Source organism: Scylla paramamosain, chromosome 13, assembly GCF_035594125.1.
Source record: "Scylla paramamosain isolate STU-SP2022 chromosome 13, ASM3559412v1, whole genome shotgun sequence".
Taxonomy (NCBI): Eukaryota; Metazoa; Arthropoda; class Malacostraca; order Decapoda; family Portunidae; genus Scylla; species Scylla paramamosain.
In genome coordinates this window covers 21,469,689-21,489,584 of record NC_087163.1, presented here as the reverse complement: position 1 = coordinate 21,489,584, position 19,896 = coordinate 21,469,689, and the positions used below count along the sequence as shown (strand labels likewise).

Sequence of the window (19,896 nt, the reverse complement as noted above, 5' to 3'; positions counted from 1 at the left end):
CTATTACTATTACTACTACTACTTCTTATTCTACTTTGCCATGCTTTCTTCGTTATTGTCTTTGTATTTTTCTTTCCATTGTCGTCTTTCTTCTCCTCTCCTCCTCCTCCTCCTCCTCCTCCTCCTCCTCCTCCTCTTCCTCCTCCTCCTTACATTCGTCTCTCTTCTTCCTCTTCCTCCACCTGCTCCTACGTCAAAATATCCCACATCACTCTCCTCTTTTCCTAACCGCCAGTCTGTTCGTCTGTTCGTCTATCTGTCTGTCTATCCCTGTCAAAAAAACAAAGTAATAAAATTTTCTAGAGAATAATAGAGTTTGTGTTGTTATTTTTTTTTTTAGAGTCTGGTACTGGTACGGACAAGTTTTTATTATTTTTTTTGTCAACAAGTTTATTTATTTATATATTTATTTATCTATTTATTTGTTTGTCTATTTATTTTCGTATTTATACTCTTACATAACATTTTTTTTGTGTATTTGCTTCTATTTTTTTTTCTTTCATCTATTTATCTATTTTTTCGTGTCATAACATTTATAAACTTCATCATCTATTCCTTCACTTCAAGCACATTAAATAATCACGCTGTAATCTTCCCTCATTTGTGTAATCCCTTCATTTATAATTCTCTACCTTCACTTCCTACATAAATATTCAGCCTTGTCTTATATTTACACAAACATTAACGTCTTGCTTCCCACCTCCTCTAATTACGAATACAGAACTCACTGCTATCTCTCTCTCTCTCTCTCTCTCTCTCTCTCTCTCTCTCTCTCTCTCTCTCTCTCTCTCTCTCTCTCTCTCTCTCTCTCTTCTTCGATATTTTGTCTGATTTTCACTCAAAATATTCACAGGTAAAATTTTCCATCTATTCTTCTAATCTTTGATGCGAGTCTCCCCAACAGATCGCTAATTAATTCTCGTCATTATTTTTATCTCCTCATTTATTCTACTTGTTCATTCCGCGTCCTCCCTTATTTACATAAACATTCTAGAATCTTTCTAACGGTCACTCTAATTCTCTAATTCAAAGCACTGCTCCTAAAATAGATAGCTGATTAATTTTCAAGCCATTATTTTCATGTTATCATTTCCTCTACTCTTTCCTTATTTCGCGTCTTCTTTTATTCATACAAATATTTCCACATTAAACTATTCATGTATTCATCTTATTTCAAATGCATTTACCTTTAATAGTTCACTAATTCATTTCCGAGTCATTGTTTTCATATCATTATTCCTTCTCTTTCTTTATTCTGCTTCTTTTCCTACTCACACAAGCATTTGTAGTAATATTAAACTATCCATCTATTTATTTTATTTCATATGCATTTACCCTTAACTAATCACTAATTCTTTTCCGAGTCATTACTTTCACGCCGCCCCTTTCCTCTCCTCCTTGTTTATCCCGCGTCGCCTTCTCTTTACACAAACATTCGCATCTTTCACTTTTTCACCTGTTCGTCTAATTTTTACGCGCGACTCTTCCCTCTTTCACACGGCTTAGCGTAATCCTCTTAGCCTCGCCTGGCCTGGCCTCGCCTCTACTCTGTCTGGGGAGGAGGAGGAGGAGGAAGGAAGGAAGGAACACGACGGACGGCTTAACTCATCACCATCAACACACACACACACACACACACACACACACACACACACACACACGAAACTACTACATACGGTATTGCACGTAGAGGACGAAAAAAAAAAAAAAAAGAGGAGGAGGAGGAGGAGGAAGAGGAGGAGAGGAGGAGGAGGAGGAGGAGGAGGAGGAGGAGGAGGAGGAGGAGGAGGAGGAGGATAAGGGAATGAGGAAAATATATATGAAGAAGAGGAGGACACAGAAGAAAAAATATAAACAGGAACAATAACACAACACAACACAACACAACACACACACACACACACACACACACACACACACACACACTTCAGCAGAAGCAGTGAGTGAATCCAGATCAGCGGAGGCGCTTCATACCTGTCCGAGAGAGAACTTCCTTAATGACAGGTCTGCCGGGCCGCCACGATTACTCACCGGCGGAGGAGGAGGAGGAGGAGGAGGAGGAGGAGGAGGAAAGGCTCTTCATTATCTTTCTCCTTAAATGCATCAACTACATTCCTACACCTACCGCCATCATCATCACCACTATAACAACAACAGCAACAACATTAATAACAATAACAAGCTAGGAGAACTAAAACTGAGAGAAGAGGAGGAGGATAAAGAAGAGGAGGAGGAGGAGGAGGAGGAGAAGGAACAAGAACAAGAACAAGGACAAGAACAACAAGAACAAGAAAAACGAGAGATAAAAGATGATTCGTTCACTCACATATTTTAACACCAATCCAACAAAGCAACAAAGCCACACACACACACACACACACACACACACACACACACACACACACACACACATACACACACACACAGGGGCAAGAAATAGCACATAAGAAAGGAGCACTGCAGATCAAAATGCCACCCAAGTCTTCGCTGCGCAATTATCTGCGCGATCACAGTTATCAGGGAGTCACAAAAAGCGCAAATGCTAAATCATCAAGACGCCGGATATCTGATTGTTGCAAAAACTGAGAATTATTACCAGAGAGGGAGAGAGAGAGAGAGAGAGAGAGAGAGAGAGAGAGAGAGAGAGAGAGAGAGAGACAATCGAAACATTAGAGAAGGTAAGGTATATATCACTACTTCATTCTACATTTTCCTACACCACTAACTCCACCAAATGAAAGAAAACGGAGGTTAAAAATTACAAGAAGAAAAGAAGAAAATACAAGAATGAATGATAGAATGGTAGGGAGGAAAAAAATCAAATATATTGCCGATTTCAACTAAGACTATGTCGTAAAAGTGAGAAAGAGAGAGAGAGAGAGAGAGAGAGAGAGAGAGAGAGAGAGAGAGAGAGAGAGAGAGAGAGAGAGAGAGGAAAAACACTGAACAAGACATACATTGTCCCAATCATTTATTACTAATACTGAGACAAAACCTCTTAAAAGCTCGACAAAAACAACAAAAATTCCAGTTCATCACCAAGTCATTAGATCAGGTATTGCATCACCAGGTAAATCAACGAAGACAATACTGAACTCCTTTACTTTGACTCTCAGCTCTGATTTTGTATTATAAACCTTTGAATCTTTGAAACTCCATTATTTCAACTTTCAACTCCTGATGTACCTATCTTGTCTCATTTTCTTTCAAATTTTCCTCTTTTCAAACTACAAATATCCTTCCTCTTTCTTAAATTCCTCTTTTCTTATTTTCTTTCCTCCCTTTGTCATTATCTCCGTCATATTTCACTCTTTTTCACTCATTTCTTACTCTCATACAATACAATACCAATCCTCTTTCTTGCCATCGTTCACCCTCTACTCCTCCTTCAACAGTCCTTCCATATCCCTCTCTTCTCTTACAGACCTTCCTTCCACTCATATCTCCGTTTTCTTCCTCCATACCCTGTCTCTCTCCCTACTCATATCTCACTCCTATCCATCCTTCTCCCTTCCTCTGTCCATACTCATCTCCCACTCCTATAGCCCCTCTCGTACGATCCCCAGCAGGAGGGAGGGAGGAGGGCCGCGATAAGGGAAGGGAAAGGGACACGGGCAGGGCGGGAATGGGTATTGAGTCAGGTAGAATTGGCATCTTCCTCAGGGTAATCTGTCGGGTCGGCCTCCGTAGCCTCTTCCCAGTTCCATTAGTTAAGCCGCCGACCGACTGCACCGCTGGTAATGACATGTTTCACGACCACGAAGGACGCTCCCCGCCGGCCAGCAAGCCTTACACGGGCGGCAAGGGCGTTCAGCTTGGTATTACAAAGCCGCCGAGATGGCCAGCCAGTCACCCAGTCAGGTAGTTCGTCAGGTATTGAGGAACATCTGGCCACTCGTGTGTTTTATTAAAGGAAAAATGTCTGCTGCGATTGAAGCAAACATTTTTTTTTCTCTTTCTCTTCCCCGGTTTTCTTTGGCCATCAAACTTTTTTCCCTTCTACTTTTCTTTTAACAAGATTTTTTTTCTCTATTTTTCTTTTAACATCAAACTTTTCTCGTTCTCCTACTTTTAACATCAACAATTTTGTTCTCTCTCTTCTACTTTTCTTTTAACATCAAACATTTCTTTCTCTACTACTTTTCTTTTTTTTTTCCACTACTACAACATCCATCTAATTACATTGTAGATGTCATAAGAGGATTTTATCAAGTTAAAAGTACCTATCTATCTATCCATCTATCTATCTATCTATCTATCTATCTGTGTGGGTTTAAGGATGACACTTTTTCATTAAAGCTGTTTATAACTCTCATCTACTTATTCACTCAGCACAATCTTATCTCGTTTATTTATGACTAATCTATAAGGGATTGGATCAAGTCTAGAAGCTTCCTTAGTACTGAACAGAATAACAGCGAATTCTTTATTATATTTTTGTTGGACTTATCAGGGGGTTTAAACTCTGCTTACAACGTTCAGGCTCTTGTATCGTATAAGTTCTGTCAGACGCCCATCTAATGACGCAGGAGAAACTGGTTTGATGTCATCGCTTATTCTACCTTTACGATGCTATAAATGACAGTTCCTTATCTTAGTGTGTGCAGATACATCAGGAGTGAGTTAGTCCGTCAGCTGGTCAGTGATTCAGTTAATTAGTCAGTCAGGTATGTGAATAATTAGTCAGTGAGAAGGTACGTCAGTCAGTATTCTTTCTGTCAGTTAGCGATTTGGACCGTTATTCAGCCAGTCAACCAGTCATTCAATCTGAGAGTCATATAGGTAGTCAGCCAGTCACCCAATTACTCAACAAACTAGCCATTCAACCAACTACCCAGCCACGCAGTCAGCTAGTAACTCAGTCACTCTACCAACCAGTAATTCATCCACTCACCCAGCCATGCACTCAGCTAATCAGCCACCCAATCAATCAGCTATCCATCTATCCATCCATCCATCCATGCAATCAGTCAGCTAGTAACCCAATCACTCAACCAGCTAGTAATTCACCCACTCACACAGCCATGCACTCAACCAATTAACCACTCAATCACTCAACCATCCATCCGTCCATGCACCCAATTACTCACTCAGCCATCCACTTAATCCATCCAGCCACCCAGCCATGCAATGAGCCAGCTAGGCATCCCATCAACTCCCAGAATAATTGACTCAGACAGTCTGCGTCAGCCAGCCGGTAGGTTGCTCAAGTAAGAATAATATTTGCTGAGAAGACACTCCGTCAGTCAGTCGAGCGCGTCGAGGCATTGGGTCCTCCGCCTTGATTGGGCACCTGAAACGGAGAGTCACCTGTCCGGCATAGGTGAGGCAGGGACCTGTTAAGCGGGCCATCAATCACCTGCCTCAAGATCCCTCCCGGCAATTATCTACTCAGCTGGCTATATATAGTGTGCACAACGACCACGCGCGTTTGTACTCGGTGGTGAGTGTGACTTGTATACTCGTAGTGTGTGTGTGTGTTTATCGATGACACCTTGAAATTGGTACTACTTGCAAGACGTAGTAGTAGTAGTAGTAGTAGTAGTAGTAGTAGTACTACTACTACTACTACTACTACTACTACTACTACTACTGTTTCTGTTGCTGCTACTACAATTTTTATTATCTATGCTATTGCTGTTGTTATACTGCTACTATTGCTGCTACTGCTCCTCCTCCTGTTGTTGTTGCTGCTGCAACGGTTATAACGCTGATATTTTTTATACTAATACTAATAATGAATCAACAACAACTACAATTATAATAAATATTTTTATAATTGCTACTTCTATTCTACGTACTTATGATATTACTTCTAATTTTACAAGTACGACCTACAACTTTCGATAATAATAGTAATAATAAAAATACTAATAGTAACAACAACAACAACAACAACAACAACAACAACAAAAATAATAATAATAATAATAATAATAATAATAATAATAATAATAATAATAAGAGTAACAACAGTGACGGTGCAGGGACGCGCGGTAACCAACAAGCTGTTCACCGTTAACCAGCAGACAACCACCATCACATCCTCAGCCTTTGTGTCGGGAGGCTTTGTTTATCCCCGCGGAAACGATACCCTGACAGGATCTTCCTCTTCCTCCTCCTCCTCATCTTCCTCTACCTTCTCCTCCATATTCAGTTCATCAATGCTGATCAAACTTAGTCTTTCATTCCCTCATCTCCCTTCCAACTTGCGAGTTCTCTTGTTGCAGTATGGCGCCCCTCCTCTTCCTCCTCAGCTGCTCACCGAAGCTTCAAAACTCAAAGGGAATGAAACCAAAGCCTCAGTAACAGGACTCATGGTAACCTTATTACTCTTTTCTTAAAACCAAACACCAAAAAAATTATCAATAGGACTGGAAAAAAATACAATATGGATGAAAAATAATGCTAAGGGTGAAAAAAAATAATCTTTGAACAAAATGTGGCAATGATTCAAGTTGAGGACATAACCACTGCAAGGAACACTGTGCTTCTAGATAATTACATTTCAGTTAGGTAGAATTTCGCCGCTAGATGACAATTTAGTCGCCTTCGATAAGCTCACATAAGGCTTCTTGGTTGAGAACCTAACCACTGCGAGGGACACTGTGCTTCTAGATAACTATATTTCAGTTGGGCAGGATGAGTTTCACCGGTAGATGGTAGCTTAGTTGCCTTTCATAAGTTCATGTAACGCTTCTAATGAGGACATAACGAGTGCGAAGGATACCGTGCTTCGAGGTAACTATATTTCAATCTGAGTCTCGCCGCTAGATGGCAGTGTAGTCGCCCAATTAGTTACGGATTTTAAGCGGTTAAGGACAACATTCACCATTCTAATCCCGTGTGTTTGGCAGCAGACGGCAAGATCACCTCCCAGACGTCTAAATCCTGGGCCCTGAATGCCCCTCCCTGCTTGTGTGTCTCGCAGTCCTGGCCACGTACCCCAGACGCCATCGGTACAGATTTAAAGTGAAGTATTGACTGTGGGCATCGTTACTCGCCAAGGATTTACCGGGGAAAAATTCTGACACATGGCATCTCTCTCTCTCTCTCTCTCTCTCTCTCTCTGAAACACTCGAAAAAATAAATAAATAAAAAAAAAATATTATATATATATATATATATATATATATATATATATATATATATATATATATATATATATATATATATATATATATATATATATATATATATATATATATATATATATATATATATATATATATATCACCATCCCTTCCGTTACAAGTAGCAATCAACATCTATTTCAGTATATACGTATGGCCAAGAGTAACATACTAAACAACTTCTCCATGTATCCTTGATGTGTTTCATTACATGGTTGGCCTTTACCGTATGAAATAGTTCGAAGACAGTAATAAATGCACCAGAAAAAAAAAAAAAACTAAGTAACTTCTCTGGTTCTGCATTGTTTGATCAAATGAGAATCTATTTGCCATTCATTGCGTCATTATTGGGATATGTTACTGATAGTTGGGTTATATGTTACGGATAGTTGGGTTACACAGCCATTGCCTCGTGGCATTATAGGCATGATGGCTTCTTGCAGCTCTCTTTATTTGTTTGTTTAGTTCGTATGTTCCTGAGAGAGAGAGAGAGAGAGAGAGAGAGAGAGAGAGAGAGAGAGAGAGAGAGAGAGAGAGAGAGAGAGAGAGAGAGAGAGAGATAATAACACAAACAACAATGCAGGTATAAACTTAATTAAACACAGGTAACGTTTCCTTTTCTGTCTTTCGTTGCATTATAGAGACACATTTTCTTTTACAGCAGGTGGACACACACACACACACACACACACACACACACACGGCAGATATCACACGAGAACGAAAGAGAAACCATCAATTACACGCGGCTGATCCCTGGGGACTGAAATCGTCTAATAACGCACTCGGAGGCGGAACAGTGTGATCGCGGGGCGGACTGTCTGAGGGCGGGGCTAATTAATCCAGGGACAGTGAATGGCGTCTATGGTTAAACAGGATTAGCGGAACAATTAAGGGCAATTACACCTTTAGGGCACCTGGGAATCACGGCAGGGCAGCGGGGAGGGACAGCGGAGGGACGAGAGGCGGGTGAGGTATAAGGTACGGTAGGGTCCGGTAGGGATGGGAAATGAGAGGGCGGTAACAGGCAGTGGTGAAGGTTGTCTGTCTAATGTTACGTCTGCCCGTCACTGTCTCGTGTCCTCCTGTACGTGTCTCCTCTCCCGTTGCAAAGATCAGGGTTCCCAGGCTGTGGTACACGTGCCCCCGGGGGTAATCCACTGGGTTCTCAGGGTGTGTTGCTGGGGTCGTGTGATGCATGGGACTGCGGTTGTATTACTAAATTTGCTTTCTTATCCTGATTATTTTTTAAGAGGTTCTGGCAGTTGTCGGTAAGGATAAGTAGCTACAAGAACATGAAATACTGCTACTGCTGCTGTTGCTGTTAGTACTGATGATGCTGCTGCTGATGCTGCTGCTGATGCTGCTGCTGCTACTACTACCATGAAATTAATAAAGATCCGTCCGCCCTTCGTTCCCTGATACACGTCCTTGAAGGCAACAAAAAACTGTCATCTCTCTCTCTCTCTCTCTCTCTCTCTCTCTCTCTCTCTCTCTCTCTCTCTCTCTCTCTCTCTCTCTCTCTCTCTCTCTCTCTCTCTCTCTCTCTCTCTCTCTCTCTCTCTCTCTCTCTCTGCGGTGACGTCGTCTGGTCTCGCCTAAAGCTAGACAAAGAAAATGGACATGAGACTTTACAGAGAGTAAGAAAACGTGTGTTACAAGACATGGAATAAATAAACAGTTGTAATTTTTCTTCTACCCATTCATCTATATACATATCTACCTATCTATGAACTATCTGTCTTCCGCTTTCTATATGTGATTATATTTATAGACTTATAGCATCAGCACGTGTAGTGGTAGTAGTAGTAGCAGTAGTAGTAGTAGTAGTAATAGTAGTAGTAGTAGTAGTAGTAGTAGTAGTAATAGTAGTAGTAGTAGTACATCAATAGCGTTAATATTACCTCCATCACGTTTAATTTACCATTTTTTTCTTTTTTCGCGACTTTGAACAGATTGCACCTTGAGTCAAAAAAAAAAAAAAAAAGAGAAAAAAAAATACGAGAAGGGAAAAATAAAAAGGCATGACTCAAGCCCGCCGCGGGGACATGACTGGGCTGCAAGAGGTCACGCACACTCCCCGCCAAGGTCACCACCGCGGATTTACGAGTGCCGAAAAAGGTCAGGATTCAGTGCTGGCTTATAGTGATGATGATGATGATGATAATAATAATAATAATGATAATAATAATAATAATAATAATAATAATAATAATAATAATAATAATAGGTTCTGCTACTACTACTACTACTACTACTACTATTAATAATAATAATAATAATAATAATAATAATAAATGGAATATAAACTAAAATAAAAACAATAAGATTATGTTCAGTGTAATGCAATGCAGAATTATTATGATAAGAAGAGAGTATGTAGTAATAAAATGTAATGTGCAGCAATACTGATAAATAGTAGAAGAAGAAGAAGAAGAAGAAGAAGAAGAAGAAGAAGAAGAAGAAGAAGAAGAAGAAGAAGAAGAAGAAGAAGAAGAAGAAGAAGAAGAAGGTGGTGATGGTGGCGATGTTATAATAGTAAATTTGATAAAAAAAAAAAATGACCAATTAAAATAACAGAATGACAACAACAGCAGCAACAACAACAACAACAACTCCATCGTATCGTCAAAATTGCTGTTCATGAAATACAAATACAACTGTTATAAGAATACACCAAAACAAGACAACACCACATAAACAAACTAATAACGGTCAACAATTCTAGTCAACACAGTTAAAAACACACACAAAGAAAAACAAAAGAAAAAGCAACACGGATAATGTCAACAATAAAAAAAAAGTAAAAATAATAAAGTATTCTAAAAAGTGAGTACGTACAAAAAATGTTCTCTCCTGTCTTATCTCACCTTCGGCAATTCCTTACAAACACGCAAATTTATCACAAACATCTCTCCCCCTGACCCCGCCAGTAAAAAAAACACATTACCGTCAACTCACGTCTCTTTTACAACGCTGACCCGGTGGCGGTGAGAGAGAGAAGCGCTAGAACACCCCCATATTTCACCGCGTTATCTCCGCTAGCGTGAGTGCGTGCGTGTGCGTGGCTGCGTGTGCGTAAGTGCGTCGACGGAGGAGGAAGGAGGGAGGGAGGAATGACTCAGAGTAAAACCTCGCTACTCAAGACTAATGAGGCCTTTACCTGAGTTACCGAGGAGCCCTATGACTACCCTTCCTCTTCCCTTTCCCCCTTTCTATAGGCGTCCTCTTGCCGCTATTACTCATCCTCTCCCGGAATCGCCTCCCTTCTTTTCTCCCACCACTCCTCCTCCTCTTCCACCTCCTCCTCTTTTCTACATACAGGTTCCGCCCGGGTGAATGATCCCCGAGGTTGACAAGTTGACAGGGAAATCAAAACAAACGGAGAGGTGGTCTGGACAAGTGAGCATCGCTATTGTTTGCTTCTGTGTGTGTGCTAATCCGTCTTGTACAGGTGCAGAAAAGAGCAGTGATGTGTTGTAAGTATCTGTTAGTCGCTAAGGACGTGGTTAGAGGTTATGGAGAATAGTTAGGTTAGAATGAGGTAGAGTAGTTTAGAAATTTGTGATTTTTTTTTTTAGTTTGAATGAGTAAGAATGGTTGAGAAAATTTGTTTTTTTCTTTTTTGTAGTTACAGATTGGAGAATAGGTTTGAATGAGTAATAGTAGTTGAAAAATGGTGATATTTTTGTAGTTATAAATTGGAGAAAGGATGCTTGAAAAAAAAATACTATAATGTGTTTGTGTAAATAGTTTAGTCGTTAAGGTAAATAAACTGAAATATAAAACTTGTTAATACCACGAAGAAAAAAGAGCGTAGAAAACAACATATTTTACACACACACACACACAGAGAGAGAGAGAGAGAGAGAGAGAGAGAGAGAGAGAGAGAGAGAGAGAGAGAGAGAGAGAGAGAGAGAGAGAGAGAGAGAGAGAGAGAGAGAATGTGAGCCACGTATCTTAGAAAAATGAAAGGACAACTGAGAAAAGTTTATGTAGAGTTAAAAAATGAATAAAAAAAAAGACATAAGCAATAAAAAAAGATGTAATAAGGGATGAAGGAAATAAGCTCAGGTCAACTCAGTAACAAACCATAGTAACAAGACACACAGACCTAAGACGGAGCTTCCAAACAGGTCTCCACAAGCCACTGACTGAAGCGTAGTGGGCGTTATCTAGTGAAGAAAGCGATACACCTCCTTACACCTGCTACTCTCCTACTCCTGCTGCTGGCGATGGCGATTTAGATAAGACTCAAGAACCGATTTACATGATAATGCAGGTCTCCCACGATCAATTGAGAATGTAATGCGTTGAAGAACAACAAGGATAATTGATTTGTTCTCTTCTCAATGTCTCTTTGTTTTAATTGGATTTCGATTGTTTCTAATTTGTAAAAGATGCAGAGTGATTAGCATCCGAAAAAAAAAAAAAAGTTACGGAGATTGGAAGTGGAACTAAATGAGTTTTGTTGTGTTTTGTGGTGTCTCTTTCTACACGAGTGGATGTGTTCTCGTTCCCGCGTTTGCTTGGTTAATTTTTTAAGTGGGTCTCATTGTGTGCAGTAATGAGAAGGACCATACAAATCTCTCCTTGTTTACTGTGCAATCACAAGTATGAAGAGAAACAAAACCACCGAAAAAAGGTAACTTTCTACTGAAGGACACTACCCTTTTTCTTTCTATCTATAAGCTCATGTGCGCTGAAGAAAGCTTAGGTGCAGTAGTCTAATCTGAAGTTAATCGCGGCAGCTTGAGTACAGCTCCCTCATCAGAACTTAACTGTAGTAGCGTGGCCTACCTGGAATATAAACAAGCATGTAACGACGTGACAAACCATTGCCTAACAAACACAGGCATTGCGGCAGCGTGGATAACAACAGGACGGTGGAAACGCATCGTGCATCGCCACCACTTGTCAAGAAGACTCTCCCGCTGCTTTTTAACCAACAGGGAATGTCTCCCGATTCTGTGGTGGTGGCTGGGTGAGGCACCGCCACCACTACCACCCTGCGTCATGTACTTCAGGCAGGGCAAGCCCCGCGGCAGGGGTTCCGTCACCTTGGAGGAAAAATGTGTTACAGCTGGGCAGCGGCGGTAGGCCTAGAGGGCAGGGCAGGAGTGGGGAGGCTGTCTCCATCTTGTAGGGGACGCTGCCCACAAACACACACACACACATACACACACAGAGATGCACACAGTCAGTCAGTGACAAGATAGGATGAACCATCGCCTTACCTTTCACAGGAGAGGTCGCCAGGACCGAAGGAGCTGCCCGTCTTATCCCGGCCGCAACGCAACTCGGAGTGACAGCCCGTCAACATGTGCGGTCAGCGCCGTGCCCCCGCCCCTCCCCCGCCCCGCGGCGGCGTGGCGGCAGCCAGCCAGGGGCACGCCACCTCCACCGTGTGCCCTGCAATAATCACCACACTCCCACCATTTAACTGGGGTGTGGTTTTCACCCTTAAGCCCATGAAGGTGCTGAGAATGGTCTTATCTAAACAATGAACTGCATCCGTCCATTGTCCATTGGTGAGGAGGAAAGAGTAAAACACTCTTTGACCTTTCACTTGACAATTCCAAAACTATTTCCGTTCCAACAAAGAATACTTTCACATTTCTGCAAAGTTTTTGTCAGTATGATGCAACAAGTACCAATGCAGCTTCTGGTAAAATAATCTATGAATGAAATCAAAGAGATTGTCCACCATATGGGTAACTCAGTGCGCCCCGCCCCTCACGCCACGCCCGCCAATCAGCGCGCGAGGCTCAATTTCCATCCCCACGGAGAGTCCTCCCAAGCCACGCCCACTGCGCTCCTCGCCTGGACCTCGGGAACAAACAATTGGATTATATTCCTATTAACGAAAGGAGTTTTTAGGCACGAACATGATGGATGATTTTGCTGCTGGTTCATGTTAAAACACAGCTGTCCCCGCCGGCAGTAGGGAGGTGGCGTGGCGAGGCTGCTTGATATCACGTGATGGGAGGGATGGATGCACAAGATGTCGAACGGATATGAAAGTTGTCGAACTGTGGTCAGTATTATATTACACACATCCATGGGCGATGATCAATACCCGGCCTGACGCTCATCAAGGTACATAGGGTGAACATAGACTGTGCGTCGCGATGTTCGTCATAAATACCTTCAACTCTGCCTTACTCTGTTGATGCGATTGTATGGCTGACATCATGACTCTCTGGGGGATGAAACAACGAAATTACCTTCCTGAATAATCTTTAGCAAGTATACAGCGCAAAAAAATATGTATACATAATAGCTTTTCTTATTCTTTTGCTAATAACGAGTTTCTAAAAATCTCGCCAAAATCTTCGAATAAGTGTGTAATTACTAGCTTTCTCGACAACCATTATCTTATCCATTCATTACTATTATTTTGTTATCCATTATGCCGCCGTAAAAATTTCAGCTATCGTGTTATGAGGCGTGATCAATCTCATCACCAAAAATGTTTTCTATTGTTTATGATCTATTCCTGTCTAAAATACGGGACGAGAGAGAGAGAGAGAGAGAGAGAGAGAGAGAGAGAGAGAGAGAGAGAGAGAGAGAGAGAGAGAGAGATTTTGCATCATAAGTAGAATTTCTATTATATGTATTGTCATCGTTTCTATTCATTTAACGCGTAACCATGCACGCCAACCTTCTCTGAATGATACGTGGTTACAATACAAGTTGCAGCAAACAATACGGCCTCGTAACTGAACACATTCCTCGTTCCGTCGCTTACTAAAACCAAACACCATTGATGCTGCGATGGATACTGTATAAGTTATTTCTACAACCCCTACTGACTAGGCTACAATTAAGAACCGCCTCGTGACTAGACTGCCGATATAATTCTCCCTGACTCGGCTCCCACTCGCTTTCCTCCTTCCACACCCTTCCAGTGTGAAAACCCAAATATTTTTAAGATTATTTGGCAATGACAGGAAGAATCGTATTGAGTACTGGAAAGGAAATTTTACTGTGTCGGACCGTTGCGCAGAATCACCTAGTCCGAAGCACATGCACGGAGGTAATGTGCATGGTGGTTTAACAGGCAAAGAACAGACTGAAATAGATAAAAACAATAAATAATCAATCAATAAATAAGCAAGCCCATTTCTTTGGTGTTGACTGCTACACTAAATCTGAGTTGGCAGCAATAGCAGTGTTTGGGGAAGGTCAATTAAGACATCCTGCACGATTTGGACACGCTAGCAGCACACAAATCGGCTCCACCAACAGCTGGCCAATTTGAATATATGATGATGCATGACCTGTCAATATGAATTATAAATAAATATCCTACTGCACTAATCCTCCTCAAAAAAGTTTGAGCCCCACCTTCGCCTCCACATGTGTAAATCTGGCCACTTCAGTGAACCATATTAACTTACTGTCAGAGCCAAACTGAAAACACTCATTAAAGTAACTGAGATTACTACTCACTTGGATTTCAATATGTTAAGAAGTCTCAGTGGAAAGGTATTTTCAGTTTGACCTACTAAAACCAAAGGACATTATGTTTCCCGTGCAGGTGTCATGCCATCAACAAATTGTCACTATTGTACTCCCGCCGCTAGGAACCAGTCCACACACAAAGCATAATGAGGTTATGGTAATTCCAAGTTTTGAGGTAAATACTTTTATTCGGGATTGGTATCATGATGATAGAGTCTGGTAAGGGAAAAGCCAGTGATGACTAATGACATATATATTGTTAAGTTTAGGCCTGACAGCCAACAGGACAAGACAACACAGAATACAGAGCCGGAGAGCTGTGGGAATGTCTAGGATGCACCAGCCATATGCCTGCTCAAGATACTGCTGCCTTCACTCCTACTAGACGGCCCTTGGAGGAAAACAAAGGCATTCTAACAGATGTAATACTCCTTTAGAAGTTCAGTGTCTCTCAAGCATTTAGCTTACTTATATATTATGACTCACACAACCAGGTTCATGGTCAACCCTTGCTTACACTTGCCAGGCATATAGCTCAGTCAAACAAACTCATTGTAAATCACACAAGAAATGCAGGAAATAAGAGCTTGGTAAACCTACTAAATCAAAACTTTTCTTTTATTCTAAATCATCCTTAGCTTACATATTTACAACCAATCATCTCAACCAACACAAAAATAAACAACCCTATAAACAAGTATATACAGCTAAGAATAAAAATCAAACAGTACAGGGTCCTTTTCTTGCAAGATCCTACCTTGAAGAGTCAATTCGTTGAACAAGATATATATAATATTATGCCTCTGTCACAGGCCCCTCCCCTTAGTCTGGTGGCTAGGATCCACAGTTCAGGTATATTACAAAGAGTGACTTTCTGTTTCCTCTGATATCTGGTATAACAATCCCCAGTGCAATTTGTAAAATAACATGAAAACAGAAATATGGAGAAATGCATTGTACATGAAATGTGACGTAATAGAGCAGCTTCTCCATGATGGGGACTGTGTGCCAGACACGTGGCCACAAACAGATGTGAAAAGACCCAAGGTTGATGTAAACATTAAACTGTTATTACATCACATTATATGTAATGAGTTAAGTACATTCAATGTTAACTTTAAAGACATATATATATACCAGTTTCAGAATTAAATCTTGATATCAGTGAATATCAACCAATCAATGTATGTTAAATGTTAACTTGTGCTCCTGGTATAAAACCAGTCCAACAATAAGGCAGAGGCTATGTAAAGCCACAATGTTTGTATTACAGCCCTAGTTTGTTTTCAGTTATTGAATAAAGGCTGCAGTAAATCTTTACTGCTTATTACTTGCATTCATCTCAAGTCAGCAAACTTTCTTTTAATGACTCCATGGAATTTAAACTGGATGATGGTGTCCACAAACATGATCAGTATTGTGCTAGAGCATGTTCATGTGAATCACTCCCCACTAAGAATGTCATGCCTCTACAGACTGAATGTGACTAGAAAAAAACATGGACACAACCATACCTGTCAACAACGATAGGCCTGACTTGGTTTGAGATCATGAATCAAGTCTAGTAAAACAAGTGAATGTGTCTCTCAAACACAGCCCTAAAGAACTACCAACAAGGCAAGAAATGCAAGCATTTCTTATGCTCTGCTCTTCAGCTTTAATTCAAAGATCATCTCAAATAGCAGAAATTTCTGCTTCAAATTACTAAAATTAACTCCAAACTTCAAATTTTGAGCAGCACATTGTTTTAATAATAAATAACAGTCTTTTAAAAATCCTCCTATTTTCAATTTGTAGTGCTAACTTATATCATCTGCTACACCACAGCTCAGATGGGCGTAACAGACAACAGAAGCAGACCCAAACTTCTTAAGTGGGTGTCCTGCCAAAATATGTATTGTTCTCTTTCCTTGCTCATCAATTAATTGAGCAGAACAACTCCATTTTAGTCTTACTGTCGTGTCAGTTACATTTGATATTTATTCTCCCTACCCAGGTTTTATATACACTGACAAACAGCAATATAGTTGTGTTTTCTAAACTTGTGTCACTTCCAGAGCTCAGAACTGCTACTTGCCATAAAAGCAGCAAAACTACAGAGGTTATTGCTTCTAGCATTAACACTACATAACTGATAAAATATAATTTAAATCATGTTAAATATTCATTGCATAATATGAGTGTTATGCCAGCAAGGTGCCACTATTGCCGAACCTAACCAAGGCCTAACTTCACAAACCTACAATGTAATTAAGTACAATATAGTAACTCAAAGATAAACAATAGGTTGACACTGCTGGCCACCACTCTTGCTTGGGTGCATCATCTTAAAACTACATTAATCAATGATATATTTCAATATACATAAACTAGATCAATGAATTATCTTTTTCTACTGATTAGATTCACCTGAGATGCCTGAGCATGATCAGGAGAATCTTTGTAACAACTGGAATGTCATGATATATGTCTTTAGTACCAAAGACCACAATTTCTTCATGATGCTGGATTCAGTTTCTCTACAACTGACTGTGTACTGATGTCATACTGAAATGGATCATAAACCTCCCATTCATTACACACTTGTTTTCTTACATATGAAACTCCAGTGCTTATGTATTTTCCTTTCTCATCTGAGGAAATAGTGATGTCTCGTGTAACAATAACCTGTTGAAATGTGAAGAAAATGCACACAATACTTGAGTAGTTACTATGGTATACTAACTACTTTAGTCCTCCATTACTTCTAACTTTAAGTCTTAATTTGACATGCAGAAACAATGGATGTTCAATTTAACAAATGCTTCCTGCAAAAACCCTCATATAAAATTAAAATTAACCAGCATATCCTATATATTGCTGATTAACCCACTTCTGCCTAAAAAATACTTATCATACTCCCTACCTACTGTATAAGTAATGCTGCTAATATAATCATAAGCTTGGTCTTCAAAGTCAACAAACTACCCTACTTGACTACACCAACGATATGAAGGTCAACGACTAAAAACATGCCAACCGCCACGGGCACATAATGGATTTAATGAAGACAAAGTGAAGAAACTAGGTCAGTCGAAAGAGATATGTTGCTAGAATGATGATGCTAGTAGTATGACACAGACAGTCAGCCATGTTTGGTCAGATCAATGCAAAACATGATTTTTGACTTCGGCATTGTCATGTTAAATTTGCATATCTGTTTAGTTCAAATATATGCATGCAAAGGTATGCAGAACTGTATGTGCATACACAATATGCATAAACAGTACACTGACACGAGACTTTAGTATTTGTTACATCACATAAGACTACGGCAATTCACTTTGCTGATTTATGACTCATCCACTTCTGAAGGAGCACGTTACATAAGTTGCACATTCTCATGCACACATCCAACTAGGACAAAAATTTTCATGAGAACTGAATATCTGAAGTTGTGTCCTCAAGTCTCAATGGAGAGCAGTGACAATATCTGATGGAAGAATTACACTCCTTCACAACTATTTAGGAGCATGCATGACCTTTATGACAGAGAGGGAGTAAAGCCCAGGCAAATACGGTTGGCTAGAAAGTTTTAAAGATTGCATATGGAGAGCCCAACTTTGGAGTTAGGCAATTAACCATGACCCAGCACACACCGAGATAAACCAGGTCACAGACTTAATATTCTGTGATGCAATGAGCAATTTTGAGTTACATCTACTTCTGATTTGCGTCAGGTATTGGGTTAAGTCATTTAAACCCTTTGAAAAATCACAAAGCGTCAAAATGGCTCTCCGCACCACAATTGTTTTCGCAGCTCCAACCTGCCACCACACAATGAATGATGCATACTGTTGGTGCATCACTAAAAAGGCTAAATTTTGGACAACATCAATTTTTTCTGGTTGAATTTCACATATAAATTTAGACTATGAAAAGTTTCCCATTTTTAAAAATCACAGAATTTTGAGTTTTTTTGTGTGTTTGAGAATTTAGTTTCTACCGACAGGCCTCATAAGATGTCCACTTAGCGATACGCCACAGCCTGGGTGTGTTTCAGAGGCAGATTAACCCAAAGACACCACTTCATCACAACTCATGTCAAGGGTGTGGGAAGTGGTGCCCTGAAGTCAATCCTGCAGTCTGTGACACACATGATGGTTGCATGAAGAAGAGGGATGCAACTAGCACTATACTGTAGCATATGAAATATCTAAACGTTTAAAATACAGAAAATTGAATATTAATGTGCAAAGAATCTGGAGCACGATATTTTGTTATTAATCTGATATATAGTGTTGAAAAATACTAATGGATAATTATATACTAAGAACCAGACATAATTACTGCCTACAATAACTTGCTAAAAACACATCTATAAGGTAGGTGATCAAAACCAAGCAGCTGGCTAACCTATCAATAATAAAACTATCAGGTAAACAAGAGTAAAACCTTATACTTATGGAACTCAAAACCTGAATCAACATAGATAGGGGAAACGAAGCCCGCAAGGATTCCTGAAGTGCGAGCAAAATAGCTTTGGTGTCTGCCACTAGAAGCAACCTCAAACAAACCAAATCATTTGGCGCCTACCTGCAATGAGGACGAACAAGGTGACAACAAATCAACCAAACAAAGTCTGGCAACATAAGTCTTTTGCTAGGAAATATATCATGTATATTTTTTTTCGTGCCACAAAAGCTTTGCGTTAGACAGGAAGGAGAGCAAGCATTAGGTCAATGATAGGGATTGATGGAGAGAGAGGAGAAGGGTCAGGGGTGGGGGTGGCGGTGGAGGAAGAGGAGGAGCGAAGGGAACAAGGGGAAGGGGGAGGAGGTGGAGGAGGAGAGTTCCTGGAGGAAAAGGAAGAGGAAGGGGAGGAGGACTTTGAGGAGGATTTTGAGGATGAGGAAGGAGAGGCCGGGTCATGGGGAGGTCACTTGCTTCAGCTGAGATCACGAAGGTCGCTTAAGAAATCCTTTGGCGTCAGGATGTGAGTTGACCCTGCAAGATAAAAGTGAAGATTTAGAGGGACAATTAGTGATTGAAATTTCAAAGCTGAAACACAGAAGACAGAGACAAAGTTGACAGTAATGCAATGTGTAAGGCAAATTTGGGATACAGAATAATATACAAAAGAATGCAGAGGCAGACAGTACATTTTTCAATCTTTATCAACTGCAGTAATAAGAAACACTCTTTGAATTCATCAATGGTAAATACAAATTTCCAAAAAAGTGTAACAAAAAAGTATAGAAGAATCAGAATACTCAACAACCATGGAAAATCAGAATGAGCACAATATGCTAAAAAT

At 40.3% G+C, this 19,896-nt stretch overlaps 2 protein-coding genes across 2 annotated transcripts in view; both read right to left on the bottom strand.

The window, feature by feature from the left end:
* Positions 1–12,551, bottom strand: part of LOC135106507 (protein Wnt-5b-like) — a 73,102-nt gene extending 60,551 nt beyond the window's left edge. The window contains exon 1 of the mRNA XM_064015588.1: positions 12,371–12,551. The gene's annotated coding sequence lies outside the window, so the exon portion shown is untranslated. The remainder of the gene's footprint in view (positions 1–12,370) is intronic.
* A 2,217-nt stretch (positions 12,552–14,768) lies between these two features.
* Positions 14,769–19,896, bottom strand: part of LOC135106506 (protein ROP-like) — a 31,024-nt gene continuing 25,896 nt past the window's right edge. The window contains exon 13 of the mRNA XM_064015587.1: positions 14,769–19,586. Within this exon, the coding sequence (XP_063871657.1) occupies positions 19,528–19,586 (59 nt within the window). The 3' untranslated portion in view covers positions 14,769–19,527. The remainder of the gene's footprint in view (positions 19,587–19,896) is intronic.